This window comes from Schistocerca gregaria, chromosome 6, assembly GCF_023897955.1.
Source record: "Schistocerca gregaria isolate iqSchGreg1 chromosome 6, iqSchGreg1.2, whole genome shotgun sequence".
Classification (NCBI taxonomy): domain Eukaryota; kingdom Metazoa; phylum Arthropoda; class Insecta; order Orthoptera; family Acrididae; genus Schistocerca; species Schistocerca gregaria.
In genome coordinates this window covers 44,469,653-44,496,169 of record NC_064925.1, presented here as the reverse complement: position 1 = coordinate 44,496,169, position 26,517 = coordinate 44,469,653, and the positions used below count along the sequence as shown (strand labels likewise).

The window sequence follows — 26,517 nt, the reverse complement described above, 5'->3', positions numbered from 1 at the left end:
CGATGCGCTGTCTCCCTCATAACTATTAACTACTTGGAGATAATAATTATAGCAATATAAAGCGCAAATCGTGGTTCGATGAAACCTGTAGAAAACCAGTACAGGACAGGAAGAGAGCCAGACAGGCAATGGTGAACAAAAACAACCATGAAAACCAAGCAATGTACAGGAAAGCCACGATAAAGATGAAGAGTACACTAAGGCGAGAGAAAAGTGCATTAATATATAAACAATTAGAGCAGGCTGAGGCGGACTATAACCAGAACAATAGTAAATAGTTTTATAGGACAATGAATAGCTACAGGAAAGAGTACAGAGCTAAGGCAGTGACAATGAAGGACGAGAATGGGAAATTGATCACTACGAATGAAGAAAATTTAGAGAACTGGAGGAAATACTTCAAAGAACTGCTGAACAACTCGGTAGATACCTACAATAATAAAAAAAAGGCAGAAAACAATCAGAACGTACAACCATTAGTCGAAGAACCACTGTGATGGAGGCGACGAAGACAATAAAAAGAGAAGAGAATGGGAAGGCTTCTGGAATAGACATGATATGAGCAGAGCTCATCAAAGAAGGGGGACATAAGGTACATGGGTTGTTAGCCAAACTAATGAAAGTGATATGGAGAAAAGAAGTAACGCCGGAGGGATGGGAAACTGCTGCTGTATGTCCCATATACAAGAAAGGAGACACAATGTTGACACAGAACTACAGAGGGATATCTCTCCTACGCACATGCTATAAAGTAATATTAAGAATTATACTGAACAGGCTCAACCCATGCACTGAGGAAATATTAGATACAGCACAAGCAGGGTTCAGAAAAGGTAAATCAACAATCGACCAAATATTCATACTAAGATAAATATTAGACAAGAACTGGGAGTACAATCATGATACCTTTGGTCTGTTTATAGTTTTCAACAAGTCATATGACAGCATAGCGAAAATGAGGAGGATAATGGCAGAGTATAGGATTCCTAACAAGCTGATAAAGCTAACTAAAATATGTGTGATGGAATCGAAGTTTAGAGTGAAAGTACAGGGTAAGTTCTCAGAAGAATTTGAAGTAAAAACAGGCGTGAGACTGGGAGATATTATATCACCAACCGTGTTCAATTTGGCCCTCAACACCACCCTGATGAGAATAACATGTGAAAGTGCAGGAGTCACCATAGTAAAAAAGAAAAATGTCCAGGCTTTTCCGGATGATATTGTGCTGATTGGAAAGAACATGGTAGAACTCGAGAAAATGGGGACTGTGCTAATGGAAGAAGCTATGGAAGTAGGTCTAACTATAAATTAAAGTAAAACAAAGTTCACGGTAGTAGAAAGAAGAGGTTATTTAGGACCAAACCATCTAAAAATCGGAAATCCAACAATACAGAAGACAGACACACTCACATACCTCGGCGTCAACATAAACGAACAAAACCTTATGGACCATGAGATAGTAACAAGAATTCAAGTTGGGGGAAGATGTCTAGCAGCTATGCACATCGTTACAAGATCGAAGTTACTATCTAGTCGAGGCAAAAAAAAAATCATACCATCATCAAACCAATAGTGTTCTATGCTAGTGAGACATGGACCCTGATAAAGAAAACAGAAAAAAATCATCACTTTTGAAATTAAAGCACTGAGAAAAATATATTGACCAGCGAAAGAAAATGAACAGTGGAGAGTAAGAAAAAACAGATAACTTAGTCTGTTAATTTTTACGCTCGCTACGACGTCAGGCAGTGTGTATAATTGTCTAAGATGGTACGGACATATGAGGAGGAGAGGGGAGAACACGGTAATAAAGCCTGTAATAGACGGAGAAGCTGAAGGAAAGAGACCTCTGGGAAGAGCGAGCATGAGATGGAAGGACAGTACCATGGGAGACATGTAGATACTGAGTCTGGGAGATGAAGATGCAGATGACAGGAAAGTTTGGAAGGCAGGACTGAGAGAGGCCAAGGGCGGGCTGCGGTTTGTGTGGCCAGTACAAGTAAGCAAAGTGAGTTTAGTTTTACAGTATCTGTTGCATTTTTTGTTGTCACTATGAGCTGTTGTAGAGTGTTGTCTGACAGTATTTAATGACAGAGAGTTAATCCTGTTAAATAAAGCTTTAAAAAATAATGCAAAAGGAAACCTACGTCTGTGTTGTTCGCTACTCTGCTGCAGAATATGTTTGTGTTTTTAACAATGTTCCCTTCCTTACTGCTCTGATATGGTATGAACCATGTATGTAACATTAACGTTTAAACACACTCAGTGATTCATTTTCGCCGATTTTCCAATTGGAAATAACTTCAAAAAGACGCAAGAGAGGCAGTAAATCACACACAAAAACATCGACAAACATATACATGTAAACAAATGCACTTGAAAACGAGAATATATTCTCAAAACGCGTTGCGCTAAGCATAAAAAATAAGTAAATGATGCAGTTCTTTTTATTTAAATCATGAATGACACAGTTGCGGGCTTTCCTGAATCATCTAATCTGATGAACGAAATTAAAAAACTACCAATGCCCCATTCATTGCTTCTGTGAAGATGTAAAAATCAACAGACTTCAGTCAAAAAATCTTCCAATTGGTACTGCTATAGACCTGCAACGAGATGACTTCGACATGATTGAATGTTGTGGTAGAGAGAGGGAAATGATTTTATTGACAAATTCAGAGAGATTCCGTGAATACCGAAAAAAAGCCATAGTTTGGTCTTCTCAGGAGAGTGTGAACAGGGCTCAAAAGGAAAAGAACGAACCACGGAAGATGTGCAGACACCATATTGATTACTTCTGCTTATAGTGACTGCGGTGCTGAAAGACAAACGGTTCCATACGTGACGACGGATACCCTGTGAGGAGGTAACACGCCCAGACTGCTGATTTCCTGAATGCGACCGAAATCATCGATTATTTTAGGAATCTGCACCTATTTTTGTGGACTATGTTAGTCATCTGTACATATTTTTGTGATGTGCATCGTATTTTGTTACACACTGACTGAGACTTTTGTGTCTTTATATCTGTAGTTCTATCTTCATTTATACTTATTTTCATATTTGTCTTTGCTTATTTCTGATGTGACATTCATGGGCATTTACGAATTTATGTTCCGTATGGTGTCCTTTATAAAATGTGATTTGCACCATACATTTAATAAATAATGGCTACCAATAAAGGAGGATAAAATAAAGCGATTGTTTGGACTGATTTTGTGGGTGGAATTAGTGAAACTTCCATCATACATTTATATTGGTCGCACGATCCATTGTTAATTTCGGAACGATCTTTAATCATTTTCTTTTGTGAGAATGTTTGAATTATGTTGTGTGTGCTGCATTTCGCAGACAAAACAAATTTGATACTTTAGATCGTCTCTCAAAAGTTCAGTTCATCATCGAGGATCTGCACAAAAGTTTTTAAAAAATATTATGATTCTTCCGAAATACTATGTGCTGATGAGTCTCTAATACCATTCCGAGGACTAATTACATTCAGACAATATTTAAAACAAAACACAAGTATGGCCTCAAAATGTTTAAATTCTGCTACGACAAGGAATACTGCTACAGTTATCGAATTTACGCTCGAAAAATACTTGGTACAGAAAACACCACACCAAGAAACGTTATTTTGAGTCTGTGTCATGACTTCTTCAATAAAGATCATGTATTATGCAATGATAATCGCTACACCAATGAAGATTTGCCAAGCAAACTCATAACACAGAACATGTATGTGGTTCGTACCCTTCGACTAAATCACAAAATAATTCTCAAAAAAAATTGTAACGGCCATACTGAAACGCGGGGAAATGATTCCAAAAGAGAACAGCCAAGGAATTACAATCCTGAAAACAAAAGGCACAGGAGACGTTTTTGTTCCTTCCACCAAATATTCGAGTGGAATGAAAAACGTGACAATCGAAACGGTGGTTTACCGAAAACCAAATATTGTTACTGAATTAAATGAAGGAGTACATGATACTGACTTTTCTTATGATATGAGTGAACATAGCAGCCCATTGAGAAAGACAGTAAACAGTATCGAAATTAGCATTTGCTCCTACTTCTACCTTCTTCTCGTGAATACCATGTGAGCGCAGTTACCAACTGTTGCCGAAATATTATGACTGACATTTTCCCTCTTGGAATAAATATAACGCATTCACAACAGCGGTGTTCAGAAAAAGATCAAACACCAATTGGGAAAAAGAAAGGAAAGGCGTTTGAAGAGCGGAGATACTGCTCTGGATCTTACAAGACGAGCACGAAAACATTCGGGTGCACTGCAGCTAGAAAATCAAGAAGTGCAAATGTAAACCTCTTTTCTATTTTGGATGCTATATTAAACTTTATTACAGTTGCAATATTTCCTACCGTTGATACAGCCGTTCCCAAGCACTGATGTCCAAACTAAAAGTGGACTACAATATTTATTCGCTGACTGAGAAGTCCTTGACAAACAAAAAAAGAAAGTGTTTTCGTTACATAAAAGCGCAGAAGTTATGCGATCAACTAAACTTTATTTCTTATAAATTTGCAATTTATATTATTGAAGACCTTTAAATACACAACAGCCTTATGCAATATTGATTGCATTTTTTAAGTAATAAAACTTAGTTGTCACGTAACTTCTGCGCTTTTATGTAACGAAACCAATAGACTAACAGTGAATGACGTGCGGCTCTAATTTTGCCCAAAACAAACAAACAGCGAAGAGAAGTCCCCGGCTCCCAGTATGACAGCTGAAGATAGCAAAACGAAAGCCGAAGCTCTAAATTTCACGTTCAAGAAATCTTTCACGCAGCAGAATCTTATAAACATACCGTAGTTTCCCATAAACTGAGCCCCGTATGGACGACATAGTAATAAGCATCCCTGCGTACAGAAACAACTGAAGGAGTTCAAAACAAATAAGTCTCCAGGTCCAGATGCAATCCCAATTCGGTTTTTCAAAGACTACACTAGGGCATTTGCCCCTTACATAGCCTGCATTTACTGCGAATCTCTGGCGCAATAGCAGACACAGTACGAACCTCTGCACTCGCCTTAGTGTACTCTGCAGTCAAGTACTGTGCACCAGCGTGGTTAAGCAGCAAGCATGTAAAGAAGGTAGACACCCCATCTCAACGCCGCTATGAGAACCATAACTGGATGCATAAAGACTACCCCACTATATTGGCTTCCAACACAGTCATAGAGCTCCACCGTTCCTGCGAAGACAGGAAACTCTGATGAAGGAATACACAAAAATAATTAATAGTCCTCTACTTCCTATCCATGAAGATGTCCCAACCTTGGAAAGAACACGACTCCACTCCAGATATCCCCCTTTAAGAATGGCCCATCAACTGTCAGCTGCCAACTGCAGCATGGATACTAAATGGCACGAGAGCTGGAGTGATAGTGTCTCTCCTGAGAACCGTGAACTTATCTGTCCATCAGAGAAACTTAAGGGCTTTGAACTTCCACGACAGCTGTGGAAAAGCCTAAACAGAATCCGAACAGGACATGGACTATGTGCACACAATTTACACAAGTGGGGAAAGCTTACCAGCCCTAGCTGTGACTGTGGGGCACCTAATCAAACAATACAGCACATCGCCCAGGACTGTGAATTAAGGGCCTACCAGTGTAGTCGAGCTGACTTCTTCAACGTCACACCGCCCTGCCTCGAATGGATCGCCAATTTGGACGTCAGAATATGAAGACTTGTGCAGTGCAAAGCATCTGCTGTGATGTTACTTTTTATTGTGTTTAAAATATATAAGTGAAGGATACATATTCAGATAAAATATAATATAGTGTATTTTATCACATAATTTCATAATTTAATAAGTATAAACCATGTGGTAGCGCCATACGCTAAATAAATAAATCTAGCGCAGTGCAAAGTCCCAAGCAACTGGAAAAAAGTGCATGTGACTTATGTATAAGAAGTGCAAAAGAACTGACCCGCAAAATTACAGACGTATATCCCCAACATCGGTTTGCTGCAGAATTCTCCGAATACAATAAATTTTATTGAGACTGAGAAGTTTATGTCCACGAACCAGCATGGTTTTAGGCAGCATCACTCCTGCGAAACTCAGCTGAACTTCAGCGAACTGTGGATGAATGGCAACAAGCAGATTCCATATTTGTAGATATCTGGAAAGAGCTTGACACGATGTCCCCACCAGTGGCGGGTTCGTGCTTGGCTACCAGGGGGCCCCAGCCCTTGCAGCATCACTTCCCTTCCGCGCTGCATGTCTGTCCTCTTGCTGGTCTCTTTCTTGAGGAACATGTCTGGGGTGATATTGGGAATGTTCTACATTGTCTGTCTCTGACATAAAAACAGTCTCACCACTGCTTTAGGTTCCCTTTTCCTTTCTTTGCTTCCCTTCTCCTCTCGTTCCTCCGCTTCGGCATTTGAGGTTCCTCTTTATCTTCTTCCTCGGTGTGTGCTCCTGAATGCCGATCCCCGCGACTGACGCGTGACTGTGTAACGCATAATTCGCAGCCCCAGTTCGATAGGTGGGGTTCGCAACTACCACCTGGTACAGGTCAGGCCCAGGAAGAGGTGAATGCGTGAGGTGCAAACTTTCGAAATAGCCGATTTGTCCCTCTGTTAGGTGTTCAGGAGGCGTGACCTGAGGTGTGAACTGTCATCCAAGGCGGGTGCGCCCCTTGTGAAGGGGGCCCCCACTTGAAAGGAGCGCGCCACTGGAGACCCTGGCAGTCATGGGGGATTTTATCGCTTTGAGCCAACCATCTTCCCAACCAACGTCTACCAAACGTTAACGTAATGCGGCTAACGATTCAAAGACCCTTCCTGCTGCACCACGGTTCCTTGTGGTCTCACGTACTGAAGACGGTCAGTCATTCACCATGGTAAATCCGTTTATTATTCAGAAAGGTGTTGATGCAATTGCCGGCCCTGTGAAACACTGCTCTCGTTTACAGAATGGCACTTTGCTTTTGGAGACTACTTCTGATTCTCAGGCACAACAACTGCTTGCCTCTTCGCTTATCCATGTCTACCCTGTTCGTGTCGAGACGTTTGCACCTTTGGTGTAAATTAAACCACGGGCAGAATTCAGACACCTCAACGGTCTAACCGAGGCCGAAATCCAATCTTACCTGTCCGATCAGGGTGCCATTAACGTCCATTGGGTAATGAAAATGGTAGATTCTTCTTTAGTGCCAACGCGCACTTTTTTCCTCACATTTGATAATTTCATAGCCTGCTTTGATCTCTGGCGGAAGCACTACTCTATCACAGTCCGACCGTACATTTCGAACCCGATGCGCTGCTACCAGTCTCATTGTCTCAACCACACTAGAATGTCTTGTCGATACAGCTAAATGTGTAACCTGTGGTAGCAACGTACACGAGGGCGATTGTCTGCCTGCTCCTCCACGCTGTATCAACTGCAAAGGCGGCCATGCCGCCTCCTCTCGGAATTACCCCGTGCATCTTGATGAGCAGGCTGTCCAAGAGATCTGGGTAAAAGAAAAAGTGTCTTACCCCGTCACTCACAAGTCATTAGCTAGTCGCAAACCCCACATTCTGCCGTCTGGTACCTGTAGTTCCGTTCTTGTTACCCTCACTCCATGAAGGACATGGCCGGGCAGACATCCGACCTCAGATTCAGCTCTGAAGTTGTAAAATCGCCCAATGTCAAGGTAACATCATCCTCCCCACCATCCACCCTGCAACGAACCATCAAACTCTCGCACGAGACGCGGAACCACCAGCTACACAACCAGTAGGCCAGAAAGGACAGAAGGAGTATTCGTATGAAGACTATGTCCCTCCAGTCAAACAACACCCGAGTCTTCCTCTGCTAACTCGAAGAGGTGTTCTAAAGGCAAACGTTCTTCTCCATCGACGACTCGAAGATCCTCTTCCACGGTGTTGTCACGCGATACCCTAGGCCACCCAGCCTCCGTGTCGCCGGCGCGCACCACCAACTGGCCAACCGGTTTGCAGCGTTGGGCTCCACAGACCGACAGCACAAGAAAGCTGATACTTCTGTGGATCCAACTGAGCAGGATCGTCCTGCTTCTGTGCCCTGTGGCAGCGACTCTTCCCCAGCTGTCACTCGGCAGAGACCATGGTCACACCCCTACATCTGTTCCTCATCATGACTCTCCTCCAATGGAAGATTCGCAGCCTTCGATTCCACAAAGAGGATTTACAGCTGCTTTTAGAATCGCAGCGTCCCTTCTACTCTGCCTTCAGGAAACGAAATTGCGTCCCCACGACCGCTTTGAACTTTCACATTCCTTCTTAGTTCGGTTTGACCAGGGTCGGCATTCCATCTCATGGGGGCGTCATGCTGTTCATATGGGATGTCGTTCATAGTCAACCCATCCACCTGACTACCTATCTTCAAGTTGTTGCAATTCGCCTCTTCCTTCCCTACCTGACTTTTTTCCTCTGTACCATTTATGTTCCTCCATCATTCGATGTCACCAGGGCAGACTTTCTTCAGCTTATTGGGCAGCTACCTCCCTCATTTTTGCTACTCGATGGCTTTAATGCGTATCATCCCGTTTGGGGTTCTCTCAGGACCTTCCAGAGGTGCCCTCTTGGCTGATCATCTCAATCAACTTAACCTCTCCTGCCTTAACACTGGAGCACCCACTTTCCTTTCTGATTCTTCACACACCTCTTCCCATTTGGACCCATCCTTCTGTACTGGCAAGCTTGCCCATCGTCTTGAGTAGTCCGTTCTTTTTGACACCTACTCGAGCGGCAATTTCCCATGTGCTATGTGTTTGCTGACATCTACCCCACCTGCGTGCACACTGAAATGGCAGCTTACTAAGGCTGACTGGCAGCTTTACTCCTCCCTGGCGACCTTCGCAGAACAAGATTTCCCCAGTTGTGGTGACGAGGTGGAAAGTCTCACAAATGTTATCCTTACCGCTGCAGGACGTTCCGCTCCTCGCACTTCCTCTTTACCACGTCGTTTTCCCGTCCCTTGGTGGACTGAGGCATGTCGCGACGCAATTCGACCACAGAGGCGTGTTGTTCGCGTTTTTAACCGTCGTCCTACGATGGCAAACTGCACTCATTATAAACAGATGCATGCAAAGTGTTGCCACATTCTTCGGGATAGCAAAAGAGCTAGCTGGATTTCGTTCACTAGTTCTTTTAACACTTCCACCCCTTCCTCTGCCGCGTGGGCCAACCTCCGACTGCTATCTGGGGCCAAGATCCATTCCCCAATATCCGGCCAGATAGTAGCAGACGATGACATCGTGGACCCAACTGCTATCTCCAACACTTTGGGCCGCCGCTTTGCGAATATTTCGAGCTCTTCCCACTATCACCGTGCCTTCCTCCATCGGAAACTGGCGGAGGGGGCTCAGGCGATACCCTTCTCGAGATAGTGAGTGCTACAATGCCGTCTTTACTATGAGGGAGCTAGAACATGCTCTCAGTTCATCCCGATCCTCCGCCCGAGGGCCAGACGCCATCCACATTCAGATGTTGAAGCACCTCTCTCTTGCAGGCAAGCACTTTCTGCTTAACACGTACAGCCACATACGGGCAGAGCACACATTTACCGGACGTTGGCGTGAAGCCACCGTCATGCCCATACCTAAGCCCGGTAAGGACAAAAACCTCCTAGTTACCATCCCATCTGTCTCACCAGCTGCGTTTGCAAAGTGATGGAATGTATGATTCATGTCCAGCTCTAGTCTTGCAATTTACTGACGAATGCAAAATGTGCATTTCGAGTTCGGCGTTCTAAAGCTGACCATTTCGTTACTTCGTCCACCCATGTCATGAATGTTTTTCTGCGGAAATCCCAGTGTTCCCCGTGTTTTTCGATGTGGAGAAGGCCTTAGACACCTCCTGGAGAACTGGTATCCTCAGTAATCTTTGCACATGGGGCTTCCGTGGCCGCCTGCCCTGTTGCCACTGTGGCATCTTTTTAAAAGAGTTTTCAAGATGCGTGTGGGTTCTTCCTTGTCGGACACCTTCATCTAGGAAAACGGTGTGCCTCAGGGTTAAAGGCAATAGCAGAGAGGACAGCGCCCAGGACGGAACCCTATCACGGCCTGTCTCCCGCTAGGCATCTCCGGCTCCGTCTTTGGAGAACTGCAGTAGATGGCAAACTCGCCAACAGAGACGTGTCTCAGTCAGCGGCGTCTTCAGCGATGTCGATCGTCTTTACTCCTGGAGCATCGACATAGGCTTTCGCTATTCACTGACAAAACTGTATGAATTTCTGGCGGCGCAATTGGTTTCGCCCACCATCTTTACATCTTGGGCGTGTTCTTCCGTTCGTTGAAACTACGAAATTCCTGGGGCTCCTGCTCGATAGGAAACTCTTGGTCCTCCCATGTCTCTTACCTGGTAGCACACTGTACGCAATCCTTCAATGTCCTACGTTTCCTCAATGGTAGTTCCTGGGGTGCTGATCGAGCCACCCTCCTCCGTTTGTACGGGTCTCTTGTCCGCACGCAAGTCGACTATGGGTGCTTTATTAATGCGTCAGTACGTCCATCCCCCTTACGCCGTCTCAACACTATCCGCCATTGTGACATCTGTTTGGCCTCTGGCGCCTCTTACATTGTCCTGGTTGAGAGTCTGTATGATGAAGCTGCGGAACTGCCACTCTCCCGCCGCCGTGACTGCCTCCTCAGAAGGCATGCATGCTGTTTGCCTGCCACGCGTCGCCACTCGTCCTATGCCTCTTTCTTCGATGACTCCTTTGATCGCCAGTATGGGACGAGTCCCTCTTCTGTGTTACGTCCAGGAGTTCGCTTTCGGCACTCGCTACGGCGGCTTAACTTCTCACTACCTGGAACTTTCCCAGTGGGTGTGATCCCTTCAGTACCTTGGATTCGTGAAGCGGCCCATGTTAACCTTGGCCTTCATTCCCTTCTTACGGGCACTACTCCAACCTCGCTCTATCGCCACAGTTTCACGACATTCGCATGGAACTTCGCCATAATAATTTTTGTATACACTGACCACTCGCGGACTGACCGTGGGGTTGGGTGTGCCTTTGCCATTGGCACCTGTGTCTATCGATATAGGCTTCCGGTACACTGCTCAGTATTTACAACCGAGCTCTTCCCCCTGTATCAGGCCACGGAGTACATATGGCGACGAAGACTTTCCAATTGTGTCCTCTGCTCATACTCTCTCAGCGTGCTTCAAAGTCTATGTGTGCTGTACACCACTTATTCCTTAGTGCAGCGGGTCCAGGAAGGCGTTCATTTGCTCGGTCTTGGTGGAGACAGTGTGATGTTTTTGCGGGTTCCTGGTCATGTCGGTCTGCCAGGAAACGAGGCTGATGACGCTGCTGCCGAGGCTGCTCACAAGTTCCTACATTTCCTCCATCGATCTCCGTGTTGCTGTCTGTCAGGAGGTGGTGTCCCTTTGACACCGCCATTGGTCCTCGCTTCAAGGGAGTAAGCTGAGGATTATTAAGCCTCCCCCAGAGGCTTGGTCAACCTCCTATCGGGGCTCCCGCCCGGAGGATGTCATTTTAAATAGATAGCGTATTGGGCACAGCCTTTTTACACATCGTCATTTGCTAAGTGGCACTCCCCCACTACTTTGTACACATTGCGCCCAAGATTTAACTGTCAGCCACTTCCAGACGGTATATCAATTTTTTAATCGTTTATGTTCCCACTTGGGTTTGCCGTCTGAATTACCGGCCGTTTTAGCAAGCGACACGCGGGCTATAGACCACGTTTTACTTTTTATCTGTCAAAGCAATATAGGGAACGCCGTTTAATTTTTAGTTTCAGACCTCTGTTTCTGTATGGCGTCTTTAGTAGCCCTTTCTTCACGTCCCTGGTTTTAGCTGCTTGGGACCTACGTTTAGTCGTTTACTATTTTCTCTCTGTTTTCGTGTTCTATAGTTTTGACACGGTCGCATATGACCCCAGTTGTTTTTGCGCCCTAAGACAAAACAAAATAATGTGTCCGCGTCAGTCAAACGCCTGCGTGCGCCCTGCCTCTGACGCTGCCAGAACTGGGCAGACTTAAACGCGTTTTCCGTGGAAGTAGGCCGTGAACTCGCGAGGACCGCACACCGACGTGGGTCGCTTAGCTTTCACGGAAGTAACTTTGTAATGTGACGAAACCGTGTGGCAAGTGACGAGATTCATTTTCTACTTTTAAGGCAAGCAATTAACTTTCGGTAATTGTTAGTCAGGGCGATATACCATTTCACTTGGAACTAGCAGTAGAGATCGCCTCTGAAATATTCACAGTGCTGTCTCCGAAAGGGATATTAGTATTATTAATTAGTATTACTGTTAGGGATATTATTATATTTTGTGCGGGTGAAATTTAAAAAAAAATGTATCAATCAGTTGGAGCTTTTGAGCTTTTAAAGTCGTAGTTCCTGATCCCGCTGACTAAATATCAAGTATGAACATTTTTCTTCAGTGAGCACAAAGAGTAATGTGGTCTTGCAGGCTGGAAATTATGGCCACTATGTTCTCCATCGCTTTCTGGCTAACCGTAAATATAATTTTCAGGCTCCTCTGTACGGCTAAGGCACATGGAAAGCACGCACAGACAATTTAAGGGTCTTTTCATGACGACATATGGAAATAAGGACTGTTTGATAATTTACACGCCCTCGCACAGCCGGGCTGCTAGATTTGTCACCGGTATGTTCGAACAACATGTAAGTGGTACGGAGATTGTTTGGGATCTGAAATAGGAATCCCTGAAGGGAAGGCGGCGTTCTTTTCGGAGAATACTATTGATAAAGTGGACATGGCGTAAAAAAGATCTGACGATGGTCGTTACGGACTGAAACCGGTCATCGTCTAAAGAATTCATATTGTGGTCAAAGACTGGAATAAAAAACATCAGAGAAACGGTACAGGAAGTTGACTGCCGAACCATTCTACTGCCGCCAGCATACAACGAAACTGATATAGGCAGCGTATTCAAATACGGAGTTATGTAAACAGGCGGAATATGGCGCTGCGGTCGGCAACGGCTATATAAGACAACAAGTTGTTACGCTGCTACAGTGACAGAATATCCAGATTTAAGAGAGTTGGAGCATGGTGTTATAGTCGGAGCAGAAGCGACGGAACACAATATCTCCGATGTAGCTATGAAGTGGCGATTTTACCGCACGACAGTTTCCCGAGTGTACCATGAATATCAGGAATCCGCTACAACATCAAATCTCCGACGTCGCTGCAGCCGGAAAAAGATCTTGCAAGAACGGGACCAACGACGACTGAAGAGAGTCGTTCTACGTGACAGGAGTGCGCACTTCCGCAAATTGCTGCAGATTTCAATGCCAGACGATCAACAAGTGTCAGCGTGCTAACCATTCAACGAAACATTATCGATATGGGTTTTCGGAGCCGAAGGGCCACTCATGTGCTTTTGATGACGGCACGACACAAAGCTTTATGCCTTGTCTGCTCCCGTCAATGCCGACATTGGACTGGAAACATGTTGCCTGGTCTGACGAGTCCCGTTTCAAATTGTATCGAGCGGATGGACGTGTACGGGTAGGGAGAAAACCTCATGAATCCACGGACCCTGCATGTCAGCAGGGGACTGTTCAAGTCGGTGGAGGCTCTTCAATCGTGTGGGGCGAGTGCTGTTGAAGTGATATGGGACCCCTAACACGTCTAGATACAACTCTGACAGGTGACAAGTACGTAAGCATCCAGCCCCATCACCTGCATCCATTCACGTCCATTGTGGATTCCGACCATCTTGGGCAATTCCAGCAGGAGAATGCAACATCTCGCAAGTCCAGAATTGCTACAGAGTGGCTCCACGAACACTCTTCTGGGTTTCACCACTTCCAAACTCGGCAGAGACGAACATTATTGAGAATATGTGGGACGCCTTGCAAAGTGCTGTTCAGGAGAGATGTCCCCTCATACTCTTTAGGTTTTGTGGACAGCCCTGCAGGATTCGTGGAGTGAATTCCCTCCTGCAATACTTGAGACATTAGTCGAGTCCACACCATGTCTTGTTGCAGCACTTCTGCGTGGTGGCGGGGTCGCTTACACGATGTTAGGCACGTGTACCAGTTTCTTTGGCTATTAGGTATACATTTCGCGTAAGAACCACGAAGATAAGATAGGAGGAATTAGAACTCATATGGAGATATGTCGACAGTCGTTTTTCCATCGATGTGTTAGCTAGTGGAACAGGGAAGGAAATGACCAGCAGTGGTACACGGTAGACTCCTACAAAGGACTGTAGATGTACTGGGTGATATATAAATTTGAAAACTGAATAAACCACGGAACAATGTAGATAGAGAGGTAAAAATTGACACATGTGCTTGGAATGGCATGGGGTTTTATTAGAACCAAAACAAGACGAAGTTTACAAAATGTCCGACAGATGGTGCTGGACAGCAAATCGTCGGTGACTCGGCATGGCAATCGTGTATAAAAGGAGCTGTAGTGAGAGAGAGAATCAGCAGTAAGGCTCACCATTTTGCTTCCCACCTATCCGAGATCTTCTCCATTCCTGATGATCCCCATTTTGATTCCTCCCTCTTCCGCACCGTCCTTGACCGCACTGACACCTCTGTCCCCCCGCTCCTCCCTAGCTTCCAGTACTTGATGTCTGAGGGGGGTAACCGATCCAACACTCCCATCACCACACAAGACATCACACTCGTCCTCCACTCACAACGCAACACCGCCCCTGGTCATGATGGCGTCACCTGTCGTCACCTCAAAGAATTCCCTCCATCCTTCCTGTCTGCCCTTGCTCTGATACCACTTCCTATCGTCCAATCTGCCTCACCTCCGTGTTCAGTAAGGTCTTTGAGGCCATTCTCTCTCGCCGTATTCACTGCCACCTTAACCAGCACCGCCTCCTTCCTCTTACCCAATGTGGCTTCCGCCCTTCCTTCTCTGCCGGCGACCAGCTCCTTAACCTTACCAATCTTCTTTCCCTCCAACGTAGCTCCCGTCGCTCCGCTATCTTTGTTTCCCTTGATCTCCAGAACGCCTATGACCGTGTCTGGCATACTGGGCTCCTCTTCAAACTCCAGACGTATGCTCTCCCCATCAACTTCGTCCATCTCGTTGCTTCCTTCCTCTCCCATCGTCCCTCCTATGTGACTATCCACAATTCCAACTCCCGTACTTTCTACCCCTCTGCCAGCTTGCCCCAAGGTTCTGTCCTTTCCTCTCTCACCTGTATCTCCTGTACACTGCTGATATGCCCAAACCTCCCCCTCCTGTTCATCTTCTCCAGTTTGCTGATGACACCGCCTTCCTAGCCCTTTATCCTACCCTTCAACAGTCCCAATGTACCCTCCAAACCCACCTTGACCAATTCACCGCTTGGTGCAACCAGTGGTTCCTCTGTGTTAATCCCTCCAACACCCAGGCGATCATCATAGGCGTAATGCTGCTGAGACAGTTCAGGAAGAAATGGAGACTACAGCGGGTTCGTCTATGCACGGGCAAGTCAGCGCTCGTGCAGTCCCACGTCGCACCGGCATTCCATACACTACTGTTTGGTTGGCACTGAGGCGTACCCTCCGATGCTATTCGTACAAAATCCACCGGCATCATGAACTGTTACCTGGCGATTTAGTGAAGCGGAGGGTTTTTGCGGTGTGGGCGTTTCAAAAGATGGCGGAAGACGACGAGTGGTTGAGTAGCGTGTTGTGGACCGACGAAGCTCATTTCACGCTCCGAGGGTCTGTCAACGCCCACAACTGCAGAATTTGGGCTAGCGAAAATCCCAGAACTGTCATGGAAACTCCATTCCACGACGAGAAAGTCACGGTATGGGTTGGATATACCACATCTACCGTTATCGGGCCGTTTTTCTTCTTCGAAGAAATGCGTGATTCTCATTTTGTAACTGCTACCGTGACGGGTGAGAGGTAGGCCGATATGTTACAGAATCGCATCATCCGCAGCCTGGCTCATAAACACCTGCTGGAACGTACGATATTTACGCAGGGTGGCGCTCCACCCCATATTGCCAGATGTGTGAAAGATCTTTTGCGCGCGTCGTTTGGTGAGGATCGTGTGCTCAGCCGCCACTTTCGTCAGACTTGGTCTCCCAGTTCCGCAGACGTCATTCCGTGCGATTATTGTCTTTGGCGTTACCTGAAGTCGCAAGTGTATCGTGATCGACGGACATCTCTAGGGATGCTGAAAGACAACATCCGACGCCAATGCCTCACCATAACTCTGGACACGCTTTACAGTGCTGTTCACAACATTATTCCTCGGCTACAGCTATTGTTGAGGAATGATGGTGGACATAGCATAACAAAGTAAGACAAAGCAAAGATGATGTTCTTTACAGGAAATAATAATTATTGCTATTCTGATCAGATGAAGCGGCATCTGTCGGACATTTTTTGAACTTTTTTATTTGTTTGGTTCTAATAAAACCCGATGTTATTCGAAGCATGTGTGTAAATCACGGAATAATGTAGATAGAGAGGCAGAAATTGAACCAGTTTTCGCTGCCGCCGCTCACCGGTCTTGTCGAGGCAGAAGGGCTGCAGGCGGCCGCCGTTGACGCAGACGGACACGTGCGCCATGCGCGGCGTGGCCAGCTCGCCGTAGTGGCCGGCGTTGGTGTGCAGCGTCTGCACGTGGCCGGCGTCGCCCTGCGCGAGGCGCAGCGCCGCCCTCACCAGCGGACGCGCCGGGTCAAGACCTGCCGCACACGACCAACACATCACACACTGAACTGGCGTCTCCTACTCTACTCTACAGCCCAGCTCGCTAACGCCGCCTGTTCTAACGCACCACTCAGCTTTAGAAAAACTTTTAACTGTGTTAGGAAGTAAGTACGGAAAGCAACCCGCCAAGTTAGCCCAGAGCGCTAATGCGCTCCTTCCTGGACTCGGGCTGGCGCGCCGGCCCGGGATCGAATCCGCCCGGCGGCTTAACGACGGAGGACGGTCTTCTGGCCCGGATGTGGGTTTTTAGGCGGTTTTCCACATCCCACTAGGTGAATACCGGGCTGGTTCCCACGTCCCGCCTCAGTTACACGGCTCGCAGACATCTGAACACATTTGCACTATACCATGGATTACACTAGACGCAGACAGTCTCGCGTCCGTCGGCCGTCGCAATTTAATATATTATTATTATTATCATCGATTCTTGCCGACTTACATGGTGGGCCTTAATAAAAATTATATTTCATTCAATTTTGATTTACGATTAAATCCTTTCGTGAAGTTCTCCTTTTTAACAATATTAACCTTAAATTATGAGCATTTAACGTTCATTAATGTAACAAATGTTTTAAGATTCAGTCAGTCAAAGTTGAACAATGGAATAAACTTTTCATATTAATTTCCTCGGGTAGTCAGTTCACTTTAAAGTAAAAAATCTGTACTTATTAATTACAATTGTGGCCCACACACGCGCGAGAGTATTTTTTCTTACCTACGGTAACCATTGCATTGTAGTCGGAGTCCTGGCACTAGCTCTCGTCTATGGTACTGAAATTAAGAATCTTAAAGCTACGTATTTCTGCAACTTCGTGCTGCTGTGGAGAAAAATAAATATTATGTTAATAGTGGGCGAGTTTTTCGCTTCAGTTAAGTTTTTTACAAGTTAATATCGCCACGTAATGGCGTCGTTGACTCCACCGGCTGCTGCGATTGTTGAACTGTAAATTACTCGAATGCAGGTTAATTCAAAGGATATTATCTCCTTAATTCATGCAATTATGCTTACATTTGCCAGCACACGCAAGATGTCCGTCTACACACAACCGAGGCAAGAGAAGAAGTGAAGACGACTAAAAAATTAACAAAAGAGCGTATCTTCTCGTCTCTTTAGATCATTTTGTTATATTCCATTGCCCTCGAAACTTACACAGAGAAATGATAAAAATACATATTACTCAATTTTTAAAAGTCTTTTCTTTTCTTTATAAATACCGTTTTCCAAGTCTTTTCGTAATATAGCACTGGGGACGCTGTATTGGGGTACACTAACTCCGTTCCGGGCGCACAGGGTGGTGGCAGGAAGCGCATCCGGCCGCCTCTTAAATTAACGTTGCCAAATCCAGTTCACCGTGCCGAGCCTGCGTCATTGAGGGAAAAAGGCACAAGCAAAAGAAAGAAAGAAAGTACGGGAAGTGCCCCGAATTAAGTAAAAATACCCTCTTATACACTGAAAAGCCAAAACATTATGACCACCTACTTGGTAGATTCTTTGTACATCCTTGGAAGCAAATACACTCCTGGAAATTGAAATAAGAACACCGTGAATTCATTGTCCCAGGAAGAGGAAACTTTATTGACACATTCCTGGGGTCAGATACATCACATGATCACACTGACAGAACCACAGGCACATAGACACAGGCAACAGAGCATGCACAATGTCGGCACTAGTACAGTGTATATCCACCTTTCGCAGCAATGCAGGCTGCTATTCTCCCATGGAGACGATCGTAGAGATGCTGGATGTAGTCCTGTGGAACGGCTTGCCATGCCATTTCCACCTGGCGCCTCAGTTGGACCAGCGTTCGTGCTGGACGTGCAGACCGCGTGAGACGACGCTTCATCCAGTCCCAAACATGCTCAATGGGGGACAGATCCGAAGATCTTGCTGGCCAGGGTAGTTGACTTACACCTTCTAGAGCACGTTGGGTGGCACGGGATACATGCGGACGTGCATTGTCCTGTTGGAACAGCAAGTTCCCTTGCCAGTCTAGGAATGGTAGAACGATGGGTTCGATGACGGTTTGGATGTACCGTGCACTATTCAGTGTCCCCTCGACGATCACCAGAGGTGTACGGCCAGTGTAGGAGATCGCTCCCCACACCATGATGCCGGGTGTTGGCCCTGTGTGCCTCGGTCGTATGCAGTCCTGATTGTGGCGCTCACCTGCACGGCGCCAAACACGCATACGACCATCATTGGCACCAAGGCAGAAGCGACTCTCATCGCTGAAGACGACACGTCTCCATTCGTCCCTCCATTCACGCCTGTCGCGACACCACTGGAGGCGGGCTGCACGATGTTGGGGCGTGAGCGAAAGACGGCCTAACGGTGTGCGGGACCGTAGCCCAGCTTCATGGAGACGGTTGCCAAAGGTCCTCGCCGATACCTCAGGAGCAACAGTGTCCCTAATTTGCTGGGAAGTGGCGGTGCGGTCCCCTACGGCACTGCGTAGGATCCTACGGTCTTGGCGTGCATCCGTGCGTCGCTGCTGTCCGGTCCCAGGTCGACGGGCACGTGCACCTTCCGCCGACCACTGGCGACAACATCGATGTACTGTGGAGACCTCACGCCCCACGTGTTGAGCAATTCGGCGGTGCGTCCACCCGGCCTCCCGCATGCCCACTATACGCCCTCGCTCAAAGTCCGTCAACTGCACATACGGTTCACGTCCACGCTGTCGCTGCATGCTACCAGTATTAAAGACTGCGATGGAGCTCCGTATACCACGGCAAACTGGCTGACACTGACGGCGGCGGTGCACAAATGCTGCGCAGCTAGCGCCATTCGACGGCCAACACCGCGGTTCCTGGTGTGTCCGCTGTGCCGTGCGTGTGGTCATTGCTTGTACAGCCCTCTCGCAGTGTCCGGAGCAAGTATGGTGGGTCTGACACACCGGTGTCAATGTGTTCTTTTTTCCATTTCCAGGAGTGTACATGACTGTCGAATCCCTGATAAAGCAGAATCACGTTGTCGTTAGCTTTGTCGAGGAATGTGCCATTAGATGTCTACGCACAGGTCATGTACACTGAAGAGTCAAAGAAACTGGAACACCTGCCTAATATCGCTTAGGTCCCCCACGAGCACGCAGAAGTGCCGCAACACGACGTGGCGTGGACTCGACGAATGTCTGAAGTAGTGCTGCAGGGCTGTCCATAAATCCGTAAGAGTACGAGGGGATGGAGGTCTCTTCTGAACAGCGCGTTCCAAGGCATCCCAGATACGCTCAACAATGTCCGTCTCTGGGGACTTTCGTGGCCAGCGGAATTGTTTAAAATCAGAACAATGTTCCTGGAGCCACTCTGTAGCAATTCTGGACATGTGGGGTGTCGCATTGTTCTTCTGGAATTGCCGAAGTTCACCGGAATGCACAATAGACGCGAAGTTGATCAGACAGGATTCTTACATACGACACCCTTTATATGTCGAGATACGACTCTGACAGGTGACTTGTATCACTCCAGCTGCGCCACACCATTGCAGAGACTTCACCAGCCTGAACTGTGCCCTTCTGACAAGCAGAGCTCATGGATTCATGAGTTTGTCTCCATACCCGTACGGTACATTTGAAGCGAGACTTGCCCGACCACGCAACAGTTTCCAGTCATCGACAATCCAATGTCGGTGCGGATAGGCCCAGGCGAGGCGTAAAGCTGTGTGTCGTGTAGTCATCAAGGGTACACGAGTAGCCCTTCGGCTGCGTTGGCCCAAATCGGTGTTGTTTCGTTGAATGGTTCGCTAGCTGACACTTCTTGATGACCCAGCATTCAAATTTTCAGCAATTAGCGGAACGATTGCACTTCCATCACGTTAAGCGATTCTCTTCAGTCGTCCCACTCTTGCAGGATGTTTTACCACATTTATGATATTCACGGTACACCCGTGCAATGGTCGCACGGGAAAATCCCCACATCGTCGCAACCTGGGAGATGTTGTGTCTCACATCTCCTTCGCCGACTATAAAACAATGTTCAAAGTCACATAAATATTGATAATCTGCCATTATAGCAACAGTAACCGATCTAATTACTGTCCCAGGCACGTGTTTATATCTCACAGTATTTGAATACGGATCACTACTTTGGCGCTTCAATGTAATTGTGAACAACGGACCGCTGATTTACGTACGCGGTGCGCTCCATAGGATTTACATCGGCCGAATTTGTTAGCCGAGACTGCTGAAAGAAGACATCGGCATCGGGGAAGACATCAAGCATGACAGAATGCAGCTGGTTCGCAGCTATCAGCGTGTCTTCGATTACTATCACAGGTCCCATGTTAGCACAGGAGAATGTCTCCCACCAGACTACATCATTGCCGCTGTACACATTCCGAGCCGCCGTTCACCTCGATGACGACCTTTGTGGAGACGGCCGTCTACCTAGTGTACTAAAAATGTTATTCACCCAAAGGGCCTACATGTTTCCATTGATCGACGGTCGAACCCCGATGTCTCGAAATTTGGTAGAAAATCCAAAGAAATTCTGGTCGTATGTAAAGTACACAAGCGGCAAGACGCAGTCAATACCGTCGCTGCGCGGTGCCGATGGTACTGTTACCGACGACTGTGCCACTAAAGCGGAGTTATTGAACGCAGTTTTCCGAAATTCCTTCACCAGGGAAGACGAATGGAATATTCCAGAATTTGAAACACGAACAGCTGCTAGCATGAGTTTCTTAGGAGTAGATACCTTAGGGGTAGCGAAGCAACTCAAAGCACTTGATACGGGCAAGTCTTCAGATTGTATACCGCTTAGGTTCCTTTCAGATTACGCTGGTACAATAGCTCCCTACTTAGCAATCATATACAACCGCTCGCTCACCGATAGATCTGTACCTACAGATTGGAAAATTGTGCAGGTCGCACCAGTGTTTAGTTCGATGGATTACTCCCACTACCCTTCTTAAAGACCTATATCATTGACATCGGTTTGCAGTAGGATTTTGGAGCAAATACGGTATTCAAACATTATGAATCACCTCGAAGGGAACGATCTATTGATACGTAATCACCATGGTTTCAGAAAACATCGTTCTTGTGCATCGCAGCCAGCTCTTTTTCGCACGAAGTAATGGCCGCTATCGACAGGAGATCTCAGGTTGATTCCGTATTTCTGGATTTCCGGAAAGCTTTTGACACCGTCCCTCAAAAGCGACTTCTAATCAAGCTGCGGCCCTATGGGGTATCGTCTCAGTTGTGCGACTGGATTCGTGATTTCCTGTCAGGAAGGTCGCAGTTCGTAGTAATAGACGGCAACTCATCGAGTAAAACTGAAGTGATATCAGGTGTTCCCCAGGGAAGCGCCCTGGGACCTCTGCTGTTCCTGACCTATATAAATGACCTGGGTGACAATCTGAGCAGTTCTCTTAGGTTGTTCGCAGATGATGCTGTAATTTACCGTCTAGTAAGGTCATCCGAAGACCAGTATCAATTGCAAAGCGATTTAGAAAAGATTGCTATATGGTGTGGCAGGTGGCAGTTGACGCGAAATAACGAAGAGTGTGAGGTGATCCACATGAGTTCCAAAATAAATCCTTTGGAATTCGATTACTCGATAAGTAGTACAATTCTCAAGGCTGTCAATTCAACTAAGTACCTGTGTGTTAATATCACGAACAACTTCACTTGGAAAGACAACATAGATAATATTGTGGGGAAGGTGAGTAATAGGTTGCGTTTCATTGGCAGGACCCTTAGAAGATGCAACAAGTCCACTAAAGAGACAGCTCACACTACACTCGTTCGTCCTCTGTTAGAATATTGCTGGGCGGTGTGGGACCCTTACCAGGTGGGATTGACAGAGGTCATCGAAAGGGTGCAAAAAAGGGCAGCTCGTTTTGTATTATCACGTAATAGGGGAGAGAGTGTGGCAGATATCATACGCGAGTTGGGCTGCAAGTCATTACAGCAAAGACGTTTTTCGTCGCGGCGAGATCTATTTACGAAACTTCAGTCACCAACTTTCTCTTCCGATTGCGAAAATATTTTGTTAAGCCCAACCTACATAGGTAGGAATGATCATCAGAATAAAATAAGAGAAATCAGAGCTCGAACAGAAAGGTTTAGGTGTTCGTTTTTCCCGCGTGCTGTTCGGGAGTGGAATGATAGAGAGATAGTATGATTGTGGTTCGATAAACCCTCTGCCAAGCACTTAAATGTGAATTACAGAGTCGTCATGTAGATGTAGATGTAGATTGTCTCGTGCCTACTGCAATCGTAACTGACAACGTCATTTTGTCTTCATGTGGACACGTACAGGTGGTCTGATACGGAGCTCCGTGTTCAACAATTTACGGTGAAGGGTGTGCTCCGAAACACTTGTGCGTGCACCAGCACATCGGTCCTTCGGTAGAGTTCCCACACATCACCATAAATCCTATTTTACAGAGCAGACAAGCCTCCGAACCGAACGCTTTGTTGCCTCCAACATACACTATGTGATCAAAAGAATACAGACACCTGTCTGAAAATGACTTACAAGTTCGTGGCGCCCTCCATCGGTAATGCTGGAATTCAATACGGTGTTGACCCACCCTTATCCTTGATGACAGCTTCCACTCTCGCAGGCACACTTTCAATCATGTGCTAGAAGGTTTCTTGGGGAATGGCAGTCCATTCTTCACGCAGTGCTGCACTCAGGAGAGTTATCGATGTCGTTCGGTGAGGCCTGTCACGAAGTCGGCGTTCCAAAACATCCCAAAGGTGTTCTGTAGGATTCAGGTCAGGACTTTGTGCAGGCCAGTCCATTACAGGGATGTTATTGTCGTGTAACCACTCCGCCACACGCCGTGTATTATCAACAGGTGCTCGATCGTGTTGAAGGATGCAATAGTCATCACCGAATAGCTCCTCAACAGTGGGTAGCTAGAAGGTGCTTAAAACATCAATGTAGGCCTAGGCTCTGATAGTGCCACGCAAAACAACAAGGGTTGCAAGCCCCCTCCATGAGAAACATAACCACACCATAACACCACCACCTCCGAATTTTACTGTTGGCACTACACGCGCTGGCAAATGACGTGGGCGTTCACCACCCCGTGCCATCGGATCGCCACATTGTGTACCGTGATTCGTCACTCCACACAACGTTTCTGCATTGTTCAAACGGTCCTTACACCAAGCGAGGCGTCATTTGGCATTTACCGGCGTGATGTGTGGCTTACGAGCAGCCGCTCGACCATGAAATCCAAGTTTTCTCATCTCCTGCCTAACTGTCATAATACTTGCAGTGGATCCTGATGCAGTTTGGAATTCCTGTGTTATGGTCTGGATAGATGTCTGCGTATTACACATTACGACCCTCTTCAACTGTCAGCGGTCTCTCTCAGTCAACAGATGAGGTCGCCCTGTACGCTTTTGTGCTGTACGTGTCCCATCACGTTTCCACTTCACTATCACAACAGAAACAGTGGATCTAGGGATGTTTAGGAGTGTGGAAATCTCTCGTACAGACGTATGACACGCACTTCGAACGTCTTCAGGTGATTGGATGTCACTTGTGAGTTCCGCGGAGGACCCCATTCTGCTCTCTCACTATATCCAATAACAACTGTGGTCGCTGACATGGAGTACCTGGCAGTAGGTGGCAGCACAATGCACTTAATATATAAAAAAGTATATTGTTTGTGTTGTCCGTATACTTTTGATCACATAGTGTACATAGCGCGTAGGAAAACAAAGATAAGTTAGGGATCATGCGGAGGCATATAAATAGTCTTTTTTCCCTCATTCGGTTTGCCAATGGAACAAAAAGGAAATTAGTAGCAGTGGTATGGGATATCCTCCGCCACGCGCTGCAAGGTGGATTGCGGACCATCAGTGTAGATGTTCTGCGAAGGGTCGTGGACGTCCAACCATTTAGCGCCTAGTGGTAGTTTCACTGCCCTCCTACCTCCTTCCGTAGACGCTGCCGACAGTACTACGTGAGCATTCGACCAACTTCGCCGTTTTAGAGATAATCGGTCACGGATTCTCGGCAATAATAATTTGCCGATTGTCGAAGTCACTTATCTCACCGGATTTTCTCATTTGTAGCCCATATCTTCGCTAGGCTTATCCTGTGTACGTGTCTGCGCCGCTCACATACTTTTGTTTCCGCGTCACTCGCCCGCATCGGCACCAGGCGACATCCAGCGTCGGTATAGGAAACGGTCATGACGTTTTGGCTGGTCAGTTTATACACAGTTTGGACCCACTGTAAAGCACACTGAGGGTTTAATGCTTCCTGGGTTCCTTGTACCATGTCCTAGTTCATGAACCAAGGGCAACGTATGAGTGGCCAAGTAAGTGGTCCTGACAGTCGGGATACCAGTTACTTTGGAAGAAAGCTGGGCATCTCGGACATATTCCGAGTCTTGGCCACCTTTGCGCTCAGACGGCAAGGACTACCAAATCCACCGGTTAGTCCCTCAACCGTTATGGGTAATACCCAATGGGACTCAGGGCAAGTAAGGCTAGCAACCTGCTCCCCTGGTACTTTAAATATGATGCTGGCAACAATCAGAGCAAAATGCCTCGGATCTTCGGAGGTGACGAAGTCCCACCTCTAATTGACAAACCAGGGACTCCTAAGATACGACTTGGCAAACGAATAGTAACGAGATGGGGAGCTATTAATATCAATGGGGGCTACTCTGGGAAGGATGTAGAGCTGGCAGAGCCTGCAAGTAACGTTTTAGCTGTTAGTGACATTCGGGCAAGGGGTGAGAAAGAAGAGGAAGTGGGAGAATATAAAGTCTACCTGTCAGGAGTCAAAGGAGGAATAGCACAATGGGGTGTAGGGCTTTTCATCAGGAAAGAAATGGAACCCAGCGTAGTTGCAATAACGTATGTAAACGAACGACTGATGTGGATAGATTTGACAGTGTCTAGCAAGAAAGTTAGGATTGTGTCAGTATATTCGCATTGTGAAGGGACAGAGCAAGATAAGATGGATAGTTTTTATGAGGCACTCAGTGATGTAGTTGTTAGAGTAAAGGACAAGGACAGTGTTCTGCTCATGGGTGATTTTAATGCCAGGAATGGAAATCGAACAGAAGGGTATGAAAAGGTTATGGGTAAATTTGGAGAGGATATGGAGGCCAACAAGAACGGGAAACAACTCTTGGATTTCTGTGCCAGTATGGGATTAGTAATCACAAACTCCTTTTTTTAAACATATCTGGTTCCCCTGCCTTCCCAAGTATACCGGTGAATGTTCTTATGTCATTACTATATAATAACAGATCAGGAATCCAGGAAGGCTGTGAGTGACACACGTGTGTTCAGGGGATTCTCTGATGACACTGATCACTATTTAATCTGCAGTGAAATTGGTATTGTGAAGCTGAAAGTGCAGAAGGCCAGGTCCATGTGTAGGAGTATAAGAGTGGAGAAACTTCAGGATAAGGAAATGAGACACAGTGATCTCAGAAAGGTACCAGTTAGTTGAATGTAGTCAATTGAAGTCACTGGAAAAGGAATGGTCAAGGTAGAGGGACACAGTACTAGAAGTGGCCAAAGAATGTCTTGGAACAGTAGTGTGCAAAGGTAGGATGAAGCAAACAGCTTGGTGGAATGACACAGTCAAGGCAGCCTGTAAAAGGAAAAATGTGAACGGAATACTGGGACAACTAGAATGTGAAGAACTGCGCACACTGGGCGACAAAAAAGCTTTCAAAGTAGGCATTCCATTTGAAAAGCTACAAATCACACAAGAACCAGAATTCTGGCCAGAAAACATACAAGTACGTCGATTTCCTTTCCTAAGACGATCAATGGAAGATGTAGCAGAGCTCAACTAAACTAAGAAGAAAACCAGAAGAGCAAGAAATAAAAGCAGTCTT

General features: G+C 46.5%; 1 protein-coding gene across 1 annotated transcript in view; it reads right to left on the bottom strand.

Annotated features, from left to right (window-relative positions):
• Positions 1-26,517, bottom strand: part of LOC126278490 (phospholipase A1 member A-like) — a 181,846-nt gene that overhangs the window by 30,133 nt on the left and 125,196 nt on the right. Inside the window, exon 5 of the mRNA XM_049978650.1 lies at positions 16,481-16,663. Coding sequence (XP_049834607.1) covers positions 16,481-16,663 — 183 coding nt within the window. The remainder of the gene's footprint in view (positions 1-16,480; positions 16,664-26,517) is intronic.